The sequence below is a fragment of the Perna viridis genome, chromosome 6 (assembly GCF_037379345.1).
Source record: "Perna viridis isolate PV_CMFRI_1.1 ecotype Kerala chromosome 6, ASM3737934v1, whole genome shotgun sequence".
Taxonomy (NCBI): Eukaryota; Metazoa; Mollusca; class Bivalvia; order Mytilida; family Mytilidae; genus Perna; species Perna viridis.
This window is the reverse complement of record NC_142450.1, coordinates 15233708-15260957: the sequence shown is the minus strand read 5'-3', so window position 1 is coordinate 15260957 and position 27250 is coordinate 15233708. Positions and strand designations below refer to the sequence as shown.

The 27250-nt window shown below is 32.6% G+C and overlaps 1 protein-coding gene across 1 annotated transcript; it reads left to right on the top strand.

Annotated features, from left to right (window-relative positions):
- Positions 1 to 1091: 1091 nt before the first annotated feature.
- LOC148613810 (DDB1- and CUL4-associated factor 6-like) lies at positions 1092 to 26551 on the top strand. The gene is made up of 18 exons (XM_088587443.1): positions 1092 to 1272; positions 3918 to 3979; positions 4811 to 4903; positions 5413 to 5490; positions 6323 to 6427; positions 8319 to 8432; positions 10026 to 10161; positions 10727 to 10887; positions 12312 to 12389; positions 13680 to 14061; positions 14915 to 15115; positions 15485 to 16498; positions 16904 to 17069; positions 17594 to 17747; positions 19293 to 19449; positions 20758 to 20846; positions 21706 to 21811; positions 23024 to 26551. Exons 1-18 carry the CDS (start codon positions 1203 to 1205, stop codon positions 23077 to 23079), a joined length of 3222 nt encoding a protein of 1073 aa, XP_088443569.1. The 5' UTR covers positions 1092 to 1202; the 3' UTR covers positions 23080 to 26551.
- Positions 26552 to 27250: the final 699 nt, after the last annotated feature.

The window sequence follows — 27250 nt, the reverse complement described above, 5'->3', positions numbered from 1 at the left end:
GATGATGGTCGTCCCATGCATTCCGCTCCAATATCCATTTTCATTTTAGCAATCAAATTAATCTACACTATTTACAGTACATATACATCGGAAAAATTAGACAAGCCCCTTCTATATTGTCTCTTTTTACGCAAAATTTTGGGGTATTATACATACTTTTTACTTGATTATTCACGACAATATTTTGGGTAATAGTGTGTTCAAGTTTTGTTTCTGTAAAAGTATATGTTTGTTCTCTGTTGATTATATCTTTATCTTTGCTGCTCTCATTGTATCGCTCTCGTGCTGACCAGATCGGAAATGTTCAAATAGTTGCCATTCCATGCCAGATCTAATAGAACGAAGTGGGCGGGACCCGACCCTCTTATACTCGAAAGTTTGCATGGTCGGTTTAGGGACTATATAATACCAGTAATATAAAGTCCCCGATCGGTTACTAGAATATAACTATATGTAACTGCAAATCATAAGAGCGCCTTCCCCTTAATTTGGATCAGTTGGGATGATCGATCCATACTGATGTAAAACTCAATAAAAATAGAGGCTTATTTACTAACCTTGTCAGTTGCAGCTGATCACATCAGTAAATTCTAATTTATCTTTAAACCACCTACATTTTTTACAATGTAGGCCTTCCGATATAGATAATTTCATTAGTTTTCATTTTGTACATGTATGTGTAGATCGGTATCTCAAAAATTAATTTTCGTTTCAAGGGAAATAACTCTTAGGAGTGTAATTCAACTTTGACGCTGTGTATATAGTGATGCAAAAGAAAATTCGATTCTTGTTTTATCATGTTATGTCCACGATCCCCCGTTTCAAAGAGAGGCTCGCGCCCTAAAGTACTTCAGTAAGGGGTGAGTCTCTGTTTGAAACGGGGACCTGTGGATTTGCCTCAAAGAACGTGTTAGATAAAAAAATTATGTCTTTAAAAAATTCCAAGGGTGCTACTCAGAAAAAAGTCATATGTCCCATGGTTGCTTGCACCACCTAGTGTTTGATAATTTTATATTGCAACGTCTAAGGGGCGTTGTAGTGCTCTCTATTTCAAGTATATTTTTTGGTTATCAGCAATTCCAACTGGTTAACCAGAACTATTGTAAAGGAACCAGATTAACAGCTGTCAAAAAAGAAGAAATTGTCAATCTTTTTAAAACTAGAGTCAGTGACACTGAAATGACTTACCAACCCCCAAGATAATGTTTCATTCTTTGCAGTCACGTGAAACTGGATACGAGAGCAGGACAAAACTTTTTGATATTGCAAAAGGTGAATTTACACATTAAATTCATCGAGAAAGTGCATCTTTTCATTGACATTAATAACTTCATTTGATCAATTATTGTAGGATAGACTATAGAGTGAAAGGCCAAATTTATGGGGGTCTAATCCAGAGGCAGAATTGAGCTAAAATTCTCCCTGTTTGTGCTCACTTCTCGCATTTGTCTTTGACGTGGAGGTGTTTTTTTTTTTTGTAAAATTACATGTAGATGTCAATATTGTTAATTTTGAAACAGAATTTACGAAAACTTCTCCTTGTCATCAATGTCTATATTAGGCCCTGGTCCCAAACAACCTTTCACTAAGTCAATTTATCTATCAAAGCCTGCATTAGTGGACAGTATAGTGTCATAGGAGTGATTTTGGAAAAGGGGATCTTCAGCTACTTTTTTGTACAACATAATTCATAGGCTGTAATATAGTGGTTTAACCTGTTTCTGGTGCAACTTATTTCAGGTGCCATTGCAAATGCAGATTTTTTCTTTGATAATGAAATGTATGTATGACCAAGAATTTCACCTTTGCACTGGAACCAGGTTAAACAAAAAGAATAACGATCGCTGATATATATATATATTATATATCATATATATCATTTTGTTTAACCTGGTTCCAGTGCAAAGGTGAAATTCTTGGTCAAAAAAGAATAACGATCGCTGATATATATATATATTATATATCATATATATCATTTTGTTTAACCTGGTTCCAGTGCAAAGGTGAAATTCTTGGTCATACATACATTTCATTATCAAAGAAAAAATCTGCATTTGCAATGGTACCTGAAATAAGTTGCACCAGAAACAGGTTATGAATATATATATATCTTTTTTTTAAATTGAATTGAAGTATATCCAGCTTACCTGTATAGAAACAAAACATGTCCATCAATTATTATTTTGAATTTTGATCGGAGGCTTGATATTTTGACCACCAGTGTGGGCAGGGGAACAGATTAATAGTTGCCCACTCACCAATGACGACCAGAAATGTGTTTAGGTGACCATTTTTTCTATTTTACTAGCCCAGCTGGTGAATTGCAAAAAGAAAAAAAATATTGTAAACAAAAGTTGTGGTTGGAGTTTTAACTGGTTACCATTAATCGGTAACCAGTTCTAGTAATAAGGAAATCATTCATAACCTATGTCGGTTTCTTATTTAGAAATGCTTATTAATTTCTGCATCCGGTTTTTCGTAAAACGTGGAATTTTATTTCTGTGTTTTTTGCAGGACTGTTTGAATATTCTAGAGATTAATTAGTTCAGAATCTGAACAAAATTAATCTCTAGAATATTCAAACAGACTACTGTTTCATGTATTAAAGTTTTGAAATTATATGAATTGGTTGTATAATTTTAATTCGTTGAAAGAGATACATTATCCAAAGCACATTTTTAACTTCAATTGCACATTTTAGGGTTTTCCATGATGCCATATAAATAGGGAAGCTATGGATCGAATGAGTGAATGTGTGTGTGACAACAAATCACACTATACAGTGAAAAAAAAATTATCAAGGAACAGGGCTTTTATTCCTGTTCTGCATCTTGATGTTGCATGAGGGTCTTCAACAATGAACTAATAGTTCATATCCTCAAACAAGTATTTTTGCATATCAAAATTTTGTCCAAAAAAGTCTGGGCTACCAACTTTTTTCTGGGCTAATTGGTTTTATAGTTTAGTAGCCCAGGTGGCTACTAGCCTGTATACATGTACAATTGTAGGTATTGAATTTTTGCTCCCCAAAATGTAAATTCAAAACAAATTTTCATACAAGGATGAAATTTCATTGTGTCCTCTACCTACAGTATCATGAGTGTCAGGTCTAAAATACAAATGTGGAACTGCATGGTCATTGTTAGCTATACACTAATGTAGATTTTGACATATTTTGTTTAGTCAAAGCTTTACAAGAAGTTTGCATGACTTACAACAGAGCAAGCAGTTTTCTCTGTTGCAAGTTTTTATTAAAATATGTATAGACTTAACATAGTGTATAGATATTTATAAGAAGACAGATACATTTCATTTACTATAAAATTTTAATGAGTAAGTTCATGGGGCTAAATCAGTTGAATTTCAAGTACATGTATGTGTGTACATATATTTTATTGATATAATATTATCAAGTTCAAGATCAAAAGTTAAGCCATCATACACACAGTTTTAATTGTCAAATTAATCAGTTTTCTTACTGATTTTTGTATCTTTGTCATTTGTTTTGCTGAAATATTATACATTTTATTTTATGTAAACTAATATTACTTACAGTTAAATGTAATAGAAAAGAATGACTACTGTCTTTTAAAGCAAATGGACTTGAAACAGAAAATTAACATGCATGAAATCAATATACAGATGTGGCATAGAACTGCAGGAAATGCCAAGCTGTGCATACATGCAGCATTCACTCAGGTTCATGCCAAATCTGTGTATCAAAACTTTTGTCAAGTCATTGTATAGAAGTTTGTGATGCTACAACAGAAAGTTATATTTAGTGAGTGACCAAATTTCATTTGTGCTTTTTGACATCTCAGATAGAATGTTTGCAATATAAATACATGTAATTACAACTGATAATAGATGTTTAATTTTGCTGAAATGGATCGTAGATTTTGTATCTAATTTTATAGGAAGTAAAGATTTTGTACAGCGTCTGAAGTTGGATTACAAGATTGTAGCCCATACAGGTTGTGTAAGTAGAAAAAAAGCAACTTAATTGACCAGCAATTTTCTGGTATTGTTGTATAATTGAAAGTACTGTCACTGTGTTTTGTTCTTAATTAACTTATTTTTTTTTGTGAATTGTGTGTTTGTAGTTGATTCCAGTATCTTTCAATTTGCTTTGTTTGTAAAGATTAATTGTTTAAAGACATATTATTTTAATTCTAATATAGATGTAATCTTAAACAGTCGTGTCTACTCTGAAAAACTGCCTACACTGTACACTATAATTTAAATCATTGCATGAACAAATGTATATTTAGATTGCAGTGATTTATCAGATGTTCCCCGTATATAAAAAAAATGATAATTTACACTGTGAAATAAGTTTGGTCATTTCACTCTTGGATTTTCTCTTGCCAAAAACATCACAAAACAAATATCAATCTACCGATCAAGAAAACTTGAAGATATATCATTCAAACGACAAATTCTGCATACATTGTTCTCATTAAATCTTGGCATTCTCTGACACCAAAAAACAATCCCAAGATATTTTTTGAATGGCATATAAATATATTACATACATGTTAACCTTCCCACATTAGGGGTGACTACCACAAAGTCAATGAAAAATTTAGAATCTTTCACTTAAAAATGTAAGATTTTTACGAGGTTTTTGGTTAAAATAACTATATTTTCTGTGAAATATACTACACATTTGAAATTTGCTTCTACATAAAAATCTCCCACATAAGATGGGATGTCTATGGGGGAAAAAATCTCCCAAGTGAACTGTTCCAAAATATTGTGAAGTTGACAGTGGTCATGAATTACTTATAAACATTGTATGTTATTTTAGGTAAATACTTTATGTTGGAGCTCTACAGGACAAAATATTTTGTCTGGTTCTGATGATCAACATCTGGTGATAACTGACCCGTTTCAAAGGAAGGTATGTATAAACTAATTTACTGGTCCGAAGTCACAATTTTGGCAATTTATACAATATTATGTATTTTAAAAAAATAATTTTGCCAAATTTTACTGGTCCAAATAGATTTTCACTGTTCTTGAACCAGCAGTCTAGTGCTTGTTTCAGGTCATGATTTATATACATATATGTATTACACTTTATCCTTGTTTTTCGAAGGGCTCTTTTGTTGTTACATAAAACTCCTGCAGCATTTGAATCAAAATTTCCAAAATGCATGTTTGAAGCATTTAAATTAAAGTCCAGCTGCATTTTTACAATAATAAAAACATCACAATTACATGTATTTCCAAATTGACAGTGAATAAATTTCTAAAATTTTAAAGAACTGTATAAATAAAGCACTGCCACTTAATTTCAGTTGCATATTAAATTTTGTTTTACTATCATGACTTACGATGTGAAATATTCATTACTGGTAGTCAAAAAGCGTGTTTATACCTAATTTTATTTTTTGAAATTCTTTGCAGAAATTGACCTCCATAAGATCTGGTCACAGGGCAAATATTTTCAGTGCTAAATATTTACCATTCTCTGGAGATCAACAGGTAAAGATTGTTGTTATTTTTGGGTATATAAGTATAAAAATAAGTCAAGTCTCCACAACCTCAAACTTGTTGTCTTTTAGAATTTTCAAGTTTTGCTTTAAGCGATGTGCAATGTATGGTATAAAAAGTTACATATACTGATGCTAAAGCAAAGTTCACTATACATGTGAGCTGTAAGTGTACACATAAGCTATATCATATTTGTGTTTTTTTTGTCATAGTCCTGTCAGACTTTTTGTAAAATAGCCCAAAAGCTTTTAGTCATAGAGATGTCCATCTCATTTTATCATACATACTTCCAACTTACAATTTGTATTTTGTCTGCATTTTCCTAATCATGCTCTTAAGTTTATTGAATTTCATATCACTAATTGGTAATTATTAAATGGGACACATTGGATGCATTTACACTACTAAGAAAGTTTACAAAAATATGGATTCATGCATGATCCTTAGGTAAACTTGTATTTTACATTTAATTACATTACATCAGCAAAGAAAATGACAATCAGCAGAGGGCCCTGGCCACATGCTTGTCAAATTGTAATATTCCTTACTTGGTGGTGTATTCTTTAGGAGGAAAACATGAGATGTTTTGTAAGCATAGTTTTCAATGTATGCACACTTTGAAAAAGAGTGTGTGCAGAATCTAAGGTTTACATATACTTTGTTGGTGGACGTGCACATCAGAAAAAGGGAATTAAGTCAGTTAGCCTGACAAGGTTATAATTGGGTCTTTGGAAGTGCTTCACCAGTATTTCAATATCTCATATAGCGATTATTGGAAATAATCTGTGTTAATCCTGTTCTTTATATTGTTCTGTATTGATAGATTATAAGCTGTTCTGGAGATGGGAAGATTTATTACACCAAAGTAGGCGGTGATGATCAACATGAGGCTAGCTTGTTTGACTGTCATTTCGGTACTACGTATGAGGTAGGTTGATTATATTTTCTTAAGGAATCATGTTGTTACATAGCTACAATATACTGTATATATGTTAATTTTTGTGGTGTACTAATTTTTGCTATTTTTGTGGGGGACAGAAAAGTGTGAAAAAAGAACCAGTGAAATTGATTTTTAACACTATACAATGTTTACCATTTTTTGAAACCACGAAAATTAATATGTTGACAGTAATCCAGGTCAGTTGGTTTTTAAAATGGAATAAGTCCAATGTAGATGAAAAAAAAACAGATATATCTAACCTGTTGCATCAACAATTTGTCCTGACCATCACTATCATTATCACATACATGTACCATTACGGATAAGCAGTTTGACAGATTTGGAAGATATTGGGCTCCTTTAGAAGGCTATTTTTCCATCATAATTTTACTACACAGGAAAATCTTTATCAATTTCTCTTTTCTTTCTGTCTCAATTTTTTATTCCATTTGAATTTCTGTTCTTTAGATACATTGCTGTCCAGACTTATATATTATAATGAATGAGTGGTAGGTGAATGATGTGAGAATGGAAGTATAATATATTTACTCTTTTTTTCATGTTATTTTGTAATGTGATATATGTATCTACAAAATGATTGTATGTCAGTAATAATTTCTGCACAAATAAAAAAAAATATACAGTTACAACTGTTAAGTTTGGAGTCAGAAAAGTGTATATGATTGAGATGACATGCACAGTCACTGACATATTGTAACTTTACAATCTCTTCCACAGACCTATAACTGCCTCCTCATTTACTACATGTCACTCCACTAGCTTATACGCTTTGCTATATGTGATGTGAAAAAAATCACAGGGCTTGAGCACTACTGAAATTGTGCAGCTGTTTCTGGTGTTCTGTTACTGTAGGTTACAGACCACCAATTCAACCAATGAGCATTTGGAATGTACGCAAAAATAGTCCTACGCAGAAATTACCCCTGTTCCTCATAGTGCTGTGAAAAAAGTTCTCATCTTATCTAAAAAATTTAAACAGTTTCTGAAAGGAAAAACATTTCTGTACATTTTATAGGTGCATTTTGCTTCTTGTGATGTGAAGCCTAATCTCCATAATGATTTTTAAATATACCCCTATCTTGTGAAAACACTGGGATTTCCCATGCTATTTATAGACCCTTCACTTCCGGTGACCAGTACTGCACTGCAAGTCTGCTAACCCCACATGCCATTCTGAGGATTGTGAGCTGACATATGTAGAATCATGCTGATATATAGTCCTCTGCAGGTTAAAGTTAAGGTAAAGTCCAAAGAAGCCATTGAATATTGTGAAATTAGCATAGAAGCCTATGGGAAGTGGAATTAGTGGTTTTTAGCCTGTAGTAATTTGCATAAGTGGGTGGGGTTTAGTTCTGTCTGAGTGTGGCAGAGATGTAAAGCTTTGAAATAACGAATATACCCTCTGTCCATGTGATTGATAACTTAAATAAATTTACATGCACTACCTAGTTAATTTGCCATAATCAGAGGCCAGCTGTGGGGTAGAAATGTAATTGACACGTTGTTAACAAATCGAACTGGACAGAAAATATGACAGAATTGCAGTAAAGTATAAATACAATTTTAATGTATTGACTAGAAATTAAAATGATGTGCAAGTTTTGGGTATATTAAAAAAAAGACATTATAATGTTTTACCCCAATTTTAAGCCTCATGATATGATGTAGATGTCAAAGAGACAACAACCCAAAAGGGATGAAAATGTCGGCCCAAGGCCACCTATTGGTCTTCTATGAATGATGAGGAAATCCTCATACCACAGGTCAGACTGCAACTGGCCCCAAAACATCATTATATACAGGTACAGCGACAGAGTTACCTAACAAGTCTACATACTGTTGTTGTATGTTATTCCAGGTTATTGTTGTCCCAAACGAAGCCTCTACATTTATGTCGTGTGGAGAGGATGGCACTGTCCGATGGTTTGACCTGAGAATCAAGAACAGCTGTCTAAAAGAAGACTGTAAAGATGTATGTTGAACTTTATTGTCACTATAGTAATGGAAATTCTGATAGGTTATCAAACAATAAAATAATATTGTACGAGTCCTTATAATGCTTGAAACCCTATTGGATTAGCCATGCAAAATTTTTTGGCATTGTACACATTAAAGGCTATCCGTGTAGAAAATAGGCAGATCCTGTGATATGGGTGGCACATGATAAATTTTATCCCACTGAATTTTTTGTTCCAATGTAATGCTAAAATCATTGTCAAAGAGAACAGAGATTTTTCTGTATCAAATGGGGATGACTCAGAATATATATTCAAAGTTCCCTAACAAATGAACAAATTTATGAACAAATCAAAGAGTTATTTCCCTTTGTCTGAAAGTTTCTAGTTTTTTATATAGTATTGTTTATTTCACCAGTCATTTTTAATTTTAAAGAAAACACTTAATGGATGAAATTTTTTTGGAAACTGACATTTGCCATCCACTGCCTGAGCCTTCCATGGGCACCCTCTCAACATTAGTTCATTTTTTTTTCATACATTTGATACAGTTCAGGGATATAACAGCTCCCCCCCAGTACCCCATGGCTACATTATTTTGAGCTGGGCTACCAACAAATATATGGTCTGGGCTACCAGCTTGTAATGGCTAATTTTTACCCCTGTACAGTTTATATATACATTATATATGTTTATATTTACATAAAAACTGTAACACATATTTCCAACATTACGGTGGTGTACCCACCTTCTCTGGGGAATTTATTTTAGTAGTACTACAGAAAACATAAAAGTTGATTATAATATTAGTGTCAATAAGACAAAGTTAGATGAAAGCAACGTTAACAGTTGTCTTAGTTGTTCTCTAGTTTTGCTTCAATTTTCATACGGCTTGACCGGTGTGGAAAAAAATGTTCTCATCACTAGTGACTTTTTTTGTTCTCAGAGTTCCATTGGCTTAGAAATCGATTGTCTTGATCTCCATCTTGAATTGCCTCGATTGCCATTGTAGTTATATTTCAGTTAAATGAGATGATTTGGATGTTTTCTTACCTTGAATAAGAATTATGAAGGGACTCGGGAAAATTTGAAGTGATAAACCTTTGACATTGTCTGGTTTCGTTTGTTTGGAATGTTTTTTTGTTTGTGTGACATCAACATGTCTTTTCATGAATCAGAATCATAACAATTCAAAACTATAAAATTTATTTCATTTGATGTGAGAAATTCCATACATAATCAACTCGTTATCGTTGTAGATTCTATATTTCTCAGACAACTGTTAACTTTGCTTTCTAATTCCAATGCTTTAGACCATTTGGTCAACTGGGTTATATAAAAAAATACATAGTCTAATGGGATGTGAGAACTCTACCATCGTACTTGCTAGTGCATTACTATACAGACATATAGCATACACGGCTAAGATCAACATAGAATGTTGATGCAAGGAGGCATTTACATATATAACCACGTCTAAGGTACACCCAAACTTGGAATCAATATAAATATACTTTTAATAGTATATTTTCATTTTATACATATATTAAAAAAAAATTATTTAAAAAATGAAATAACCCGATTTAATTGATGTGTATTTTCCCTTCAAGGATGTATTGATCAACTGTAGGAGAGCAGTTACTGCCCTTGCTGTTAATCCAATCGTCCCTTACCAATTAGCCATAGGATGTTCTGACAGCTCTGTCAGGCTGTTTGATAGGAGAATGCTAGGAACAAGGTCTTCAGGTGGTACAAATTTAATATTTGATGTACTGTAAAACGTGGAAATTATGGTGGTGTTGTTATTGCTGGGTGTAAACTTTGCAGTTAGTCATCTTTATAATGTCTTAGACTAATAAAATATTTTTTTCATGATTAGGAATGTAGCAAATATTACCCCCCCCCCTTCACCCCCACTATGAAAATGTCTATGCTAACAGTAAATATAGGAGTTCAAGGTGTAATACGATTTTATTTGAGGAAGTTGGCAAATTAGACAGCCATGTCAGATTTGTATGTAACATGACCTTATATACGAACATAAATCTCTGAATTACTGGATGGTCACACAACCAAATCTGGTCAAATCTGCCAAATTCATTATCAGAACAACAAAAACACTGTCTATTATCAGACTTTGATGGCAGATGAAAAATTGATGTTTATTACTAAATTGTATCCATAAGTGATGGTTGAAAAACGAGTTTAAGATATGTTCAGTTCAAGGTAGTCAAAAATTCAAACTTAAAGTTTTCTAAACTGCAGCTTCGTTTTAATTAAAGAAATTTTGATGTTCTTTCTTCTTCAAAAGGTCATTATACAGGACGAGGACTAACAGGAATGGTTAGTAGTTTCACAGCTCCAAATTTAGCTAGTCGTTCACATAGGATTACCTCCCTTAGTTATAGCCCTGACGGCAGTGATATGTTGGTCAGCTATTCATCAGAATACATCTATCTGTTTGATACTAATGTAAGTATAAATCACTGTCTTTGAAAAAAGTAAAGTAAAAAGGTTTTTATAATGGGCTTACTGATTATATTCTTTATCGTCCCCAGCTCTTTCTTTTCATGTTGCCTCAAATATATCATGGAAAAAAAATAATAAAAACAACTGCCTTTTACTTAAAAAAGAAATTATTGTTTGGATTTTTTGTGTTTTTTATACAGAGTTACCAGTGTTTTTTTCGAAAGTATTTAAGTATCAGTCTTTTTAAGAATCATACAAATTTCTGTTATATGTGATACACCCCAAAAAGGCTACATATTTTTATTTTTCTTATTAAGTTGCTATATAGGTCTGTATGATGACATGTGTAATTAATAATTCCAATCTGTCTGCTCTTAGGAGATATTTCACATTGAAAATCCAATGGTTTCTATTGTATTTCTTTGTCATTTACAGAGTTATCTCCCTTAATTGTGAATGCTACAGTACATTCTATATAATTTATATCTCTTATGAGCATGGGTTCCATGAAAATCTACATATTATTTTCTGTTTACTTAAGCATTTTAAACAGAATATCAAAAATAAGAATATGTAGGCTTTCCAACCATGTATCACATTTTGCCCGACTCATAGCTGGAGTACTAATTAATTATATGGAAGGTCATTTACAGTTTTTTTGTACCACAGGGAAACTTGTCTAAACCGAACCCTGAATAATCCAAAAAATCTGTCATAATCAGACACTTTTTACAGTCTCTTTGTATTGAATTTTAAAATGTATTTTGTAGTTTATTAATTCATTCACCTCTCTAAACCAAACACATTTTAAAGTCCAAAAGGTGTTTAGTTGTAGACATATTATATTTTCGATAATGAAGACTTTCGTTATGGTTGATAGAAATATTTTGATTTACTTTCTTATTGTCTTTACAAACAATATCAATTCTGTCCTAAATGATCGTATCTAAAAAAGCAGAGGATGCTTACCCTAACGGTGCACCTGGTCCATACTCCCTGTTTTCAGCGGAGTCCGAGTTGCTCATTTGCTTTTGTTACTTTGTATGTATAATTTTAATTACTTTATGTTCTTTGTTGTGTATGTCTTCTGAAAAGCAGAGGATGCTTAAACTACCGGTGCACCTGGTCCGTGTTCCCAGTTTTTAGTGGAGTCCGAGTTGCTCATTTGCTTTTGTTACTTTGTATGTATGATTTTAGTTACTTTATGTTCTTTGTTGTATATGTCTGTTTTCCATGTCTGGTCTTTGTCCCTGGATTGCATTCTTCTGATTACCACTATAACCTTGGTTCCCTTGATTACTCCTTCACCATATCCATTCTCGTTATATTAATTAACTTACAAGTATTTTCATATGACCACAATTTTTTTTTTATAATAGATGCTTTGTTTACATACACTGTTTTTCTCTTTATTTTCAATGTCTTAGGAAACTAAACCAAGACAGCTTGATAAATTTTTTATCAAACCTGAAAAAGTAGTGGAGCCATCTGGTGTGGAGAAGAAGGTATGATATTAAATAATTTTTAACTCTTTTGATCTTGAAAACCTGTATTCTCTTTTTAGCTCACCTGGCTGGAGGCCAAGTGAGCTTATGCCATCACTTGGTGTCCGTCGTTGTCGTCGATGTTGTTGTTGTGGACAATTTAAAAAAAATCTTCTCCTTTGAAACTACTGGACTGACAGGTTTTAAACTTGACATGATTGTTCCTTAGGATGTTCTGCAGAAAATGAATGTTGGGATTTTTGATCCATGAAAAAACATGGCCGCTGTTACTAAAAATAGAACATAGAGGTCAGATTGCAGTTTTTTGCAAATAACTCAAAAACCGTTGCCTTTAGAAAATTTCTGGCATTGGGTGATATTGTTCAACATCTTGAGATGCACATATGCCAAAATTTTCAATACGATTGGTCAGCTGATGTAGGAGTAACGGCCCCTGGAACAGTTTTTTTGTTGTTTTTTTTTTCACATGTAATCTTCTTCTCTAAAACCATTTAAGATCATTGAATGTAAATAAGCATAATAGTTCTTTAGTGTATTGTGTTCAAAATGACTGTTGTGATTTTTACTGTGAATAGATATGGCATAAGACAGGTTTTTGAAAAAAATTCTAAAATTGTTGCCTTTAGCAAAATTCTGGTTCAGGTCATGAAAATGCTATGACTAATTTTAGTTGATTTTAACTTAGCCTGTCTCATTCCTCAAGTTTTTCAAATAAGCAAATAGTTAACCAGGTGAGCAATTCAGGCTCTCTTGAGCCTCTAGTTTAAATCTGTCAAGGATTTCTCGCTATTAGCCTCTGTGATAATTTTTGGATGAGCTTAGTTCAGATGAAGAAAAAAATTCTTTATTTATTGTTATGAAAAATGCCCTTAAGGCAAATTTATTTAAACAAAACTGAAAAAGGTTTACATGTTAGTTGTAATTTAAAAAAAATTGAAATAAAAGAAATAAGGGGCAATAATAAATAATGAATAAGAAGGTTCATTTAACTGAAAAATGTTTCCCTGAGGTTTAATTAACAATAAATCTAATTTCATCCAATACCCTGTATTTTCAGAAATTTTGCATTCATTGATTCTAGAAATTTATAATTTTAGTCTAAAACTAGGATTTTAACGTCAGGATATTGAAAAAAGTTGTGCTTTAGTAGTTCTTGAAATGTCCCAAGCTCATATTCTTGCAATTTCAACAATTTAATATTTTTTACATATAAATCAATGAAATTAATTCTGAATTTACACTATTGTATATTGCACTTTAAGACGAGAAAAAGTTTTGTTTTTGACTTAGGCATTTCCAGGATTTCGTTCTTTCCCATCCATATCCTCAGCAATGACAAAGCCATCAACAAGTACATCTGTACTTCAACAGCCTGGTGCATCCATATCTCACCTGTCCTCTGCATCGTCATCCTCCATCTCCCCCTTCATCTCACCCCAAACGGCTGTGGCTGAACCCTCATTGTCAGAAAGTGTGACACCAGGGCCAAGTGAGAGTCAAACTGCACAAAGTCCTGAGGAGGAAGGGTATGCTCAAGAACAAGTGACAGACCCATTTAGTGATGATCAACCAGAGATGTCAAGGCAGCCACCATTTAAACGTTTGAGAATGAGGGGTGATTGGTCTGACACAGGACCTAATGCTAGACCAGAGGCAGAGAGGAATGCTCAAGGTAGAGTAAGCTAGTTTCGTATTTGAATATATGGAACAACTTGGCCCACAGATAAGCTGTCACAAGTCTACCATAACTGGGTTGTCCTGGGTTGTCATTGATAAGGCTACTCTAGCATAAAATGTTGTCCTATTGCAAATTAAAATTGCCTCATATTAAAACTGTTTTTTCATGTTTCAATATGAGGCAAGTTCTTTTTTATGTATAGCTAGTGATCTTCATCTTTGTCTAATTTGGTATACATTTTTTTTTATTGTGATAACTTCTTATGGAAATGTTTGAAGTTAATAATAGTTGCAAGGAATACTTGGTTTTCAATAATCAACAGATATGGAAAGATAAAGTGAAAATTTGTAGGGAATATTCATACCTGTTCAGAGATATAATATTAGATAAAATCTTCATTTTCTTGAAGGAAGACCAGAAGAATTAAAACTGTACATGGCATATCAATAGCACTTTATAAAATATCAATATTAAAGAGGGATGTTTGAGAATGTTTGTTTTATTAAATTTACTTCTTGAATTTCATAGTTTCATACCGCCTCAGTGTTCTCAGGGCAGCAGTGGGAGTTTGTGGTGTGATCCCTGGCCAAGTCACACCGAAAACTTTTTTAAATTGGTGGTAACTTCTTATTTGCCAAGCACACTTGCAGTCAGAATAATGTGTGCGAGTGAGGTGACATGCCTACCTGTGGCCTTTGCTTCTGTAAGCTAGCACAATAAAGATCTGATTTATCGTGTCAGGTTAGTACAAAGCATGGTCTGATCTCTTCATAAAATGCATGAAATTTTTGTAATAGGATGTTAAACAATTATCAATCAATCGTAGTTTCTTCTTAATAAAATATAGGAAGGAACAGACCCCTAATGCAGAGAATGTCTGATATGCTGACCAGGTGGTTGGATGGTAATCTCAGAAACAATGGTGGAGGGGAACAGAACCAGTCCAACCAGGAACAAGCTTCTAGTTCCCAGGATGCATCTGTAGAGGAAGAAAATACAGAAATGGAAGAGATAACCACTGGATGGCAGGATATGCCATCTGCTACAGGTCTGTTTCAGTATTATGAGATGTTTTTTATCTAAAATAACAAACATATACTCTAAATGTATTAATTTTCACAATATGAAATGAAGAGTACCCATGAAATTATTTTTTTTACATATTATAACTTTGATCATTATTTGAAACCACGAAAATTGATGCCAGCGAAAATGATCACTTCAAATAATCTGCGAAAATTAGCAATTGTAAAAATTAAAACGTTTATAATATTCTGAACACTAATGGCAAGAGAATACATTTTTTTGGACAATTTCCTTGAAGTCTTTAAAAACAAACTTAAGTGAAATAATTGAAAACATAATAACAAAACGAAAATTTGACAAATGTTTCAAGAATATTCTATTTTATTTGTAGGATCTGAAACATCTAATATGGAAGTAGATAACAATAATTCTGAGCAACCAACAAATTCTGATATTCAGTTGGAGTCCGAACAACATGACACTACAGGAGAAACTGAAAATACTCATATCTGTGATAATAATAACCCTAGTGATGATTCTAGTTGCCATGGACACAGTAACAATTATGAGCCTCATGACCCTAGTAACCATAGTGACAGTTCCCAGGGTAACAGTCCACAAAGTGACACAACTCCAATTGGTAACAGTGAAAACTCAAATACTGTTCCCTCAGAAACCAGTAATGATTCAAACAGGGAATCAGGACAACTGGAACCAGTGATAAGTTTACATTATTCTACTGAAGGGACAACAAGTAGTACAATTAGGTTAGGATTTGCTAGGTTTGAGAATTTAGAGGCTGGTATTCTTCAGAGGAGTGCTGAGGATGCCTCATTGTCTGACCTGGTACCGGAAAATGTAGGAAATCAGGACAATGTTTTAGAAAGCCATAATTCTAGTGGAAGTTCCGAACTTCATGACAGTATAGAAGATGTTGACTCCAGTTCCATTCAGTCCCAAGGAGTTACAAGAGAAAGTGACTCGTGTTTAAACCAAAGTGAGGCTGATGGAAATGACATTGAGCCTTTAGATGAGTTATCAAAAACTTGTCAGGATTTAACTGACACCCAAGAGTCTGCTAAAAAACATCCATTATCTTCACCAGAAGGTCAGAGTTCATCAGGTGAATGCTCGTCTTCAGATCAAGGTCAAAGTTCATCTAATACTCTACAATTTGATTTTTCAGAAATGCATAGTAATCCTCCTGTGATGGATAAAGTTAAGGGTCAAAGTTCAAGTAATTCTCAAGCATTAGCTGACAGTAAGAATCAAAGTTCACCTCAAGATAAAACAAATGCTAGAAATGATGGTCAGAGTTCTACAAGTGATCAACCTGTGGTAGATGAAGGTCAAAGTTCATCAAATAGTCCAGCTACCCACATGTCTCATTTACATATAAGACCAGGTTAGAAATTAATACTACATATATATATATATAACATAAATGACTGATACGAATAATATGTATATTGGAGTTTTTTTAGACTGCCTGTTAAAAGTGTTATCCCAGTTTAGTGTTGCACAAATGTAAAAATGTGAAAATGTATTCACAATTTTGCATTTTGCCCAAAGAAGCACCACCATTAGTATAAGACCTGCTAAGGCTCAGTATTATGATTTTTTTCAGAAATGAAGAGTTAAATTTTATTCTTACACTAAAGGTTCTTTTACTACAATAACAGTTAAGGAATTATGTTATATACAGATAAGCCCATTGAAGATGTAATGCTGAAAACCATTCAAAATTACCATACTAGTTTTATAAATCGCTGCAGATAATTTTGATATATTTCTGTAATTTATATTTAAGAAACATCATCTATGGAAGTTGACAGCTCGGTCCCACCTGCCCTTCCAAGACAGAGGAGGATAGGGAGAAGTGGCCCCTCTATGGGTGATATATCTGTTGGATTAGAGGTAGAGAACAGTGATGAGGAACAAGGAGAGGAGGCTGGTGAAAACAGAGAGGGAGGGAGGTAATGAGACAAAATTTTTAAGGGATTTTTATTCTTTTCAATTTGTTGTGGTTGTATGTGTAGAACTGTCTTTAGTTAGTATTTGTTGACTACTGGTGATTGATTTATGAATATCGTGAGTGGCTTGTTTGGCTTATTGAATGTCATTTAATTTTTAAAAAAATAGAAAGTTTTGATAAGTGTTGAAATGCATCAAAATATCCATCCCATAAAAAAAAACCTGTTGAATGGGACCTAATTATACTCAGCTCAAGGAATGGGTGGTATATTGAAAACACCTTGTTTGCCCCTCCATCTGTCCAAATTTCATCACAATTATCTTGATTTCCAAAAGATAGATTGATTTCAAATTTGATTTGTGGCTTTTATATAGATTGGGCATACATGGTATGTGATTTTGGTTGCTGCCTAAAAATCAACTTTCTGTTTTGTAAGACTTTCCCATCTTTTATTATATGGAATGTATTGGGGATACCTAGCAGGACAACATAAACAACTTCATGTTGTATGCTTGTTTTTTGTAGAGATACCTTAGAAAGACATATAACTGCAATTAGACTACAGGAAATGTATCGTAAAAGACAGGAAGAAAAGGAAAAAGAAGAAATGGAATTAAGAAATATTTTCCAGCCCAATGTTAAAGTTAAATACAGAGGACATAGAAATGCTAGAACTATGGTAAAGTCTCATATTGTAAAATAGGTAATAATTGATCATGTGAATCCATGTGAATTGAGCATCACATGAAAAAGTGTTGTAAATCGGGCATCACATGAAATTCAAGTGATTTGAGCATCGCAGTCATGAAACTTAAGTGAATTCAGCATCACATGAAATTATCTTGGTTTTCACTTAAAATTTACTTAGCACGAACTTCATTCTGGCTTGATTCACATAAAATTTACATGAACTCTGTCACAAACCTCTATTTATTCAATGCAGGTGAAAATCGCGTGAACTTTGTTTGCCTGTGTATGCTTTAACTATGCTGCATACATACATAATGGGTTAATGAGTAACACTAAATTTAAGCAATTTTATTTGTGTCTCATTCATATCTGGTGCGGATCCAAGGACTGGCGTACCGGGCGTACGCCCCCCTAAATTGGTAAGAAAAAAAATTTCACCACATATTTCACCCCATAATATTTGCCTTGCTTTGCATAGCATTTAATTCAAATTATGCCTTTACTAAACTCAAATCCTGGATCTGCCCCTGACATCATATCTTGAGTAAGTCTTAAAGAGTTCTTAAATTTGTTAAAGCATAGCACAGGTTAGTGACCACCAGTTTTTAGCAATAACCTGTTTTAAATACTATGATTGAGATATCTACAGATGTAATGCATTCTGTAAAAAAATAACTTGTATATAAAGCTACCTGTCTTATGTGACCATAATTTTGCTCTTTTTTGGACGGTCACTTATGACAGATTTGACTAAATATGTAGGAGGAAGAAATCCTCATGACATTATCAATACAAATTTAACCTTTGACCTTAGAAGTACTCAGAGCCTGATTTCAGTCTGACAGGAAATTAACCTGTAGTACTGATTAAGGACCTTTCCTTGTTCATATCTTTTACAAAAGTAAAATGTTTAAGGGTTTACTAGTCACATCTTTGTTGAATGATGAAGGAAAATGAATCCTAGTTTGCTATAAAACTGTAAAAGGCATTATTATTTTAAAAATTATTAATACATTAAACTTCGTCCTCTTACAGGTAACACCTGTCTCATATTAGGCCATAGTTCAATATGAATCAAGTATTTATTATAGGATTAAACACTTTTTCCAGAATTTATCAATGTGTAAAATCGGACAATTCACTTACAAAACAAATGAAAGTCCAAAGGTTTCAATTTTTGCCATTTCAAAAAATGGTATATATAGTTGTATAGTTCTAAAAAATCAATTTCATGGTACTTTTTTTACGTGGATTTCTGTCCACTGCAAAAATAGTGAAAGTAAGTACACTGTGAATATGTATACAGTGACTATGTGTAACAAGACAAGGATATTTTCTTAAAGTAAATTAAAATTTATGTAAAATACACAATACAGTCATAATTATGTTACAATTAGGAAAAACCCAAAAATGTGTATAATTAGCCTGATTTTGCAAAACTTAAGACGATTTAGTTCTGAAATAACAAGAACTTATAAAATAATAATTCTAGTATTTTAATTTTTTTATTTAAAAAATAATGATCTGATTTCAGATTAAAGAAGCCAACTTTTGGGGTGATAATTATGTAATGAGTGGATCTGACTGTGGACATATATTTATCTGGGACAGGGTTTCATCACGACTGGTGATGCTGCTGGAGGGAGATAGACATGTGGTCAATTGTTTACAAGCACACCCATTTGATCCAGGTATGCATGGCATTACAGTACAGATGTCATTATGAATATTGCCATCTTATGAAGCATCATTTTTTCTGTTTTCATTGTTGGAAAAGGTGTGCAATACACATTTAGATTTTTATAGGGATGGAGCGTTATCAATGTCCTATACTCGTAGATGTTCTGAAACATGAATGGCTCAAAATCGTTCTGTCGGAAGTGACACATTTTTTTAAAATGTACAAAAAATGATTGTCAGTGTGGAAGTGGTTGTTTGAACTTTTTACACAGATCTGTAGCAAGTTCTGTAGGAAGTCTTGCATAATCCTGTTGGTCTAGACAGCAGGGATTTAAAAACATGTAGTGATGCATACATGTATTTTAGCACAAATACATTTATAGCTCTGTTCTGCATTGGCAAAGCCTAAAATCATATCAATTTTATGTTACAGTTTAAATTTTCCGTCAGACACAGATTCACATGTAAATATGTATTAGAATAAAAGAAAGTTCAAATTTCCTTGTAAATTTTCCAGTTAACTACCTAAGACATTTCATCAGGTAATGGTCATTCAATCATGGGAAGACCAATTCTATTTCTGAAGTTACTGTGAATTTGTTAATTGCTGTTATGAGCCGAAACCTTTTACATTACATATCTATGTATAAAATTGAACTTGGATTAAGATCAGTTCGGAAAAGTCTGAAAAGATATTTTTTCCTTTTTTCTGACAGTGACTTAATATACAGGTTTGACTCTGTGTGGAAATTTAACAGTTTGCAAAGGTTATTTATTTTTGTCAACACTTTGCAGGGTTGTATTCAAGACTTCCAGAAAAGGGGTTACACAAGCCAACAGCAAGAGTCTGGATTGTTAATCCATTGAATTTCATTTCGAAGAAGTCTAAGCATAATACAAACATGAATTTGAATACAAATATTATAAATAAGAATCATGCAAATTGTGGTGCATGGGTGAAAAGCCTACATATTTTTATTTTTGATATTTTGTTTAAATTGCCATAGCAAATAGAAAGTAACATTCAGTTTTTCATATAAGCCATGTTCTTAGGAGATAAATATTATATAGAATGCACTGTAATTTTCAAAATTAAGGGAGACAACTCTGTAAATGACACTCAAATACAATAGAATCTATTGGATTTTCAATGTTGATTATCTCCTAAGAGCAGACAGATTGGAATGAACAATTACACATTTCATAATATAGACCTATAAGACAACTTATGTAGCCTTTTTTGGGGTGTATCACATTTTTCAGATTTTGCATGATTCTTACAAAGACATCTACTTAATATTTGTCATGTTTATTTGCAGTGTTAGCCTCCAGTGGTATTGATTATGATATTAAGATATGGGCTCCATTAGATGAATGTACAAACTTCAGTGAAGATGTTGCAAATGAGGTAAATTGAATATTTTTTATAATAAATGGATATTTTCAAATTTTTTTACCTGTATTTTAAATAATACAATTTTTTATTCATACAAGCACTTCAGCAGACTAATGGCCACATTTTACCTTTAGTGTTACCACAATTTGAATTAAACTAATTAAACTGATACCACCTTTAATACAAATCTAGGTAGGCTTCTTAGTGATTTAAATAGCTCCCTAGGTAAAGTTCTGCTATTCGTGTTACTAATGTATCTTACATCATTACTACTGTACACCTGTGTGTTCTTTTGGACTCTGACTTTTAAAATTTGAATAGCTGTCATTTATACCTGAAGGTCTTTTTCCAAAATACCACACAAGTTGGTATACCCCCACTCAATATGTGGAAAGTACATGTATAATGTGGTATATTAGAATCTCGTTGTCCATTCATTTGTCTGTCATTGTGTCAATTCATTCAAATTTCTGTTACTATCTTGACTTCCAGTGTATGGATTAGTTATGCTATGGCTTTATAGATATAAATGGGGCATACATTTTAAATGAATTTGGTTGCTGAGGGATATCAGCATTCATGTTTCAAGGAACTTTGTCATATTTCACCATATGAAATTTATGGGGGGTATATTTTCGTACCTAGCATGACAATGCATGTAACATCATGGAAGTGGTAATAAAATCACCTGTACTACTAAAATTGTAGAAACCTTTAAAAAATTTCTGGATCTGACCCTGCAGGAATATTGATATAAGCTTCTTCAGAGTTATACACAGTTTTGTATGTGGAGTTGTTGATGTACATTTGTATTTTACTTCCTTGTAATTTACATGTATTTTGATTGTGATTTTCAATGTTATGATTTCAGATAATGTCTAGGAATGAGATTATGCTTGAGGAGACGAGAGATACCATCACTGTACCAGCCGCTTTCATGTTACGTGTTTTAGCTTCTCTTAATCAGATCAGAGCAGGTAATGCTGTTACATGTATCAGTGATTTCACTTTCTACTTATTGATCATCATCCAATAACCTTGATCAGCCAATTGCTTAATGGTGATTATTTACCTGTCATAAAACTTTCCCTTACTTGTTAAGACACCGATAAACAACTTTTGTTTGATTTATAGCTTTGCTAATTAAAGAAATAAGGGTGAAACACAAATTCTGAGGTTTGAATTACAGGTTTTCTAGATCATTTTTACAAAATCAGATTTTGGGTCACATTTGATCTTAAAAATCATGTTAACAGGACAAGAGGTCAAAATCGTGTAATTTGGCAGTTTTGCATTATATACAGATTTTTTTTACTTGCCTGATATTTTGATTATCATGCTTTTTTCAGTACCATTCTGCGTAAGAATCCAGCAATGAGTGGCACTTCTTTTCTCTCAATTTGGTCTTCTCCCTCATATATTTTCAATACATCTTGAAAAAGCTATTTAAATTTTTCTGAAGCATCTGTGATGTAGATTTTTTTTTACTGCTTAAATGCTTGGATGATGCTATAAAATCTTAACGTTTTACTTCATGTGCCACACCTTAAACACATTTTGCCTGATTCTTAGATGGAGAAGTACTTAAGTACTTTGATGATGCTATGAAATCTTAACGTTTTATTTACTTCATGTGCCACACCTTAAACACATTTTGCCTGATTCTTAGATGGAGAAGTACTTAAATTCTTTGATGATGCTATAAAAATCTTAACGTTTTATTTACTTCATGTGCCACACCTTAAACACATTTATTTCCTGACAAAGAAGAATTGAAATACTTGTATTATAAAGGGTTTCAATTGACAAAGTAATGATGTACTGACTATGACATAACCTATAAAAGAAATAAGACAAGTTTTTTTAATGTCTTGACAGACAGTATTAGTAATACTTTATTTTGCCAATCAAGCTTAGAGCAAAAGTTGTAATTTCTGTCTTAACTTTTAAAACAGGCATTATTTATAATCTTAACAGGATTTTTTTAGAGCGTACAAAATTGCATGATGTCAATGAGACAAGTTAACAAAAATTCAAGTGTGTTTTATTTTTTTGCAATGCAAAAATGATCAGAGTTTCAATATTATACTGATCTTGTATAAATACTTTGTTTTTTTCTTATGACTTTCAAATCTCTTACTTTACTATAACTTTGATCTGCCATTTCTTACTTCTACGTTATATTGTAGGTCGAGCTTCAGTTAGCAACAGAAACCAAGAACAAGCCTCAAGTGATTCAGACTAAGAACATCACTGACACAGATGAAGCTTTGTTTTCATAATCCTCAAGTTCTTGAACCCTATTAGGGGACTAGTCATATTAATAGCAAAAGACTGGCTTGTTCATCAAATATTGTGATTACCATATAAACATGATGATTTAAACCTATGGTACACATGCTGTCTGCTAGAATATGCAAGGGTAAAAAAAACTTTGTGAAGCTGATATTGTGAAACTTGTGTAAACTGAACATTTTAAACTGATGGTTTTGTTAAGTATAGGAAGAATTTTGTTTTATGCAGATTCAAAGTGTATTAAAACTGACAAAGAGGCTTCGGAAGATGTGTGGTCTGTATTACAACAGACCTAGATTAGCTTCTGAAAATATCTGTTTTTGGCATGTTATAGTTTTTTTATGTTCCGTTTAGAAATATTTGACTGTCATTTTAAGAATTAGCGTTCTAATATCAGTGCTCCAGTAAGACTTGTCCATGAAATCCTCTATACTTTTACGATTAAAGTACTGGAATATATATTTTTTGTTCTGTATGCGTTTTGAATGAATGATTCAATATCAGTTGTTTTAATTTTATAAAATTCAGAAATGTCCATGAAAAGGGTGAATTTTGAAAGAAGTTTTAAAAAATATATCAGTTATATCTCTGTTTGTATGAAATTAAGAAAAAATCACAGAAACTCCATTTTATCATTGTTTTAACATGGGCTGACCATTTAAATAACAACATAAATGGTTAGCCTGTGGTAAAACAATGAAAAAATCGAGTTTCCATGATTTATTTCAATTTTAATAGGAGTAATTTCATGTTTTTTAATAAACGCAGCTCATGTGTTGCACAAAATTATGGACGTGTTTATCATTTTTTTTACCATGGCTACAGTCTAAAAAGCTTTGAAGCATGTCATATTAGAATCAAAATTTGCGGTAGGAATTTTAATGTTTGTTTCTTCTTATAAAGTTGATAAATAATTATTTTTTTTAATTGATCCTTACAGTTTATTAAATTTGAATCATAGTTACTGTTCTTGCACCAAGTAAGTGCAAGATGCTAGAATCAATATTTCATACATAAGCATATGGATTCAATTCCATTAATTATCATTGATGGACGCTACTGTCAATATTTTAGATACCGGGGTTCGTATGAAATTCAAAATTCCCGCTCCTAAACATCCAATCCTACTGGTCCTTGCATTAAAAAAGTTCTATTTAGTGACTCCAATCTTAACAGATGGTGCCTGGATTATTTGCACTTTTCAAAAGAAAACAAGTTCTTGTGTCCAGGAGATATAAAATTTGTCCTGTCTGATCGGCAGATATGTATGTATTGTTTCTATGGCTATTGTTAAAGTACCTGACTGCATTTTCACTAGGCTTGTATGTTGCTACTGTGAAAGTGCTATTGTTTGTGGGGTACCAATTTTCGTGGTTTTCATGGGTAGACCAAATCAAGAAATTTAGTTCCAAAAGAATAAGAGATTCCCATTGATGTGTATACTGAAAACATTAAAACCATGAATTTAAAAATCCACAAACTTGTGTTTCTTCCCTGATCTACGAAAATTGGTATCCACGAATTAAAGTACATTCACAGTATATCATGAATGCATTCAATATCATGTAAAGCATTTTTTAAATACTCTTGTTAATTTTGTTATGCATAATGGTGTTCATTTTGTTTTGTGTAGTTTTTAACCTAATAGATAAAATGATATTGCAGTTTGATGTAATGGTAGCTCAAGAAGAGAATATCTTTTATGCTTGTGTTGTGTCAGTATGTTCAAAAATGCTAGTAAGAATTTAAGTGTTTTTTTTTTTTGATCGATAGAAGGAAACCTCCCTTTAATAGTTGTTCATTGTTATACATGTAACATTTTTAATTTCTAAGTTACTGTATTTGACTTAATGCAGGAAAAAAGGGGAAACAAGAGGTACCAATTGTTCCATACATTTACTTCATGAAGGATCTAATAGCTCTCCATTCTATTTCCTATTCGGATGTCAGCCTTTTTGGAACCCTCCCTCAGGGAATGCTAAAAAAATGTTTCCGCTATCATGAAAACTGAAATATAATTGGCTGATTAGCAGATCATCTGCTCAGAAACTAGAATGGAGTGTTGTTACATCCTACCTGCATTGTCTGAATGGTGCAATTATTAGCTTCTATCTAAAATTAGATGTAAATATACTTTTCAATATTTCTTAGTTGACAGGTGCAAATATATCGTGCTGATAATACACCCTCCACTTTGTGTTGGAGGGGAGGTATATAGTGGTAGGGTACTCAATCCTGCCTTCCGTTACTCAAAGGTTACCCATTTCTATCCATTATACCTCCTATTCCAATGAAACTTTCACTGTATCTTTATCACATATTCCCATTGTGCACCTCATTAAGATTTTGACCCAAATCAATTTTAAGGTCATAAGGTGCAGGTTATCAAATGGGAAGGGGGGTAAGTGGGGGGGGGGGGGGTTACGGGTATCATGCTAGTACTCATTGCTCACACTTTTCTACTTTTAAGAATTTCCCATTATTCATGTCTCTTGTAACTCCCCATGTTACAGTTTTGCATATTAAATAGAGAACTGGTACTTTTCTATAAAGGAGAGTTCACATTGTTATAAAACTTACAGCAAATAAAATAGTTAACTTCAGGGAATAGAATTGGTCTCCCCTTGATAGAATGACGATTACCTGATGAACTTCTTAGGTAGTTAACTGAATATTGACAAAGAGATTTAAACTTTATATCCAACATAGATTAAAATACCTATAAATAATAGAAATTTAAAATATCCTTATTAAGTTGTCCAGTTAACTACCGAAAGCATTTCATCAGGTAATGGTCATTCAAAGGAAGACCAACTCTATTCCCTGAAGTTAGCTTCATGTATTTTATTCGCTGTAACACAAATGTACCTCATTCACAAAACTTTTTCAGTATCTACTATGTAAGGTGTTCATATTCTTTTTCCAAAGCTTACTACTGAGTGCCAACTCATAATATGATGTAATGTAAATAGTCTGGTTCAAAGGTGGATCCAGAGATGAGGGTTCTAGAAATAGGAAGGGGGGTTGAACCACGTATTTGTCAATATTTACTCAAAAGACGTACGAAATTAACAATTTTTCAACTCCCTAGAGCTGCCACTATGGTTCAAACTAAAAAAGATTTAAGTGGTTGATTTCTGCCATTTAGTTTTTCATGTTATTCCCTACAAATAGTAGAAGTTTTTAGTAAGACATACTTTCTCACATGGTAAAAATTGTTACAATAATGCTATATTATTTTATCCTACATTAGTGTTACTTAAGTAACCACTACTATAAAGGGAGTGTAGCAGCTAGAATTTTTCCAAATATTGTAAAATAATCGTGCTCCAAGTTACTTAATAGTCTCAGTGTAATAATTGTTGATGTCATCTGTGATAGTTCTTATGTTGGACTGAAATAAATACAAGAATAGCTTGTGATTTTTTTTCTAAATCAGTTTTTCCTGAAAAAAATGAATGGATCTCTGAGAAATTCTACCAATAGGTTCCAAACCATCAAAGAAAGGTTGAGAATGATTTGGGGGTCGTGAATTGAAGCTAATCAGGAGTAAAGTGCTTTGCAGAGTGCAGCTAGATGCTGAACCATTGGGGCAAATATGGACACACGAATGAAGCTGCTTGATATAGCTTTGAATTTGGTTGTGATTAAATATTTAATACAGATACAGAAAAAAACTGACGAATATTACAGTTACCCCTATATTTACGATGGTAAAAAATGTGTTCATAATAATGTATTGTGCTTGCTGTTCTCATTTTTCAACAATTTTAGAATCTAAAACCTAATCCTCAATGTTAGCTTAGGACAGGTTTCATTTGAGAAATACCATTTTTTGACATAATCTATGTACTGAAACATGTATTGTTCAATGAAATATACTAGGATTGTCTCTCTCTCTTGCCAAAAAGAATAATTTACTTGTAGGTAAAATTCATAGATTGTGTCAATAAATGGTAATTCTCAAAATTTCAACATTATTTCCTGTTTACATCATTATACTTTGTTGGAATAAATGATTTTGCCCTCTCTGTGGGAGAGCTGCATTATTGTTGCTAGATTATTACAGGATTATACTCAATTGCAATACGAAGAGTGCTGCTTCAAGAAGAGAAGGCTTA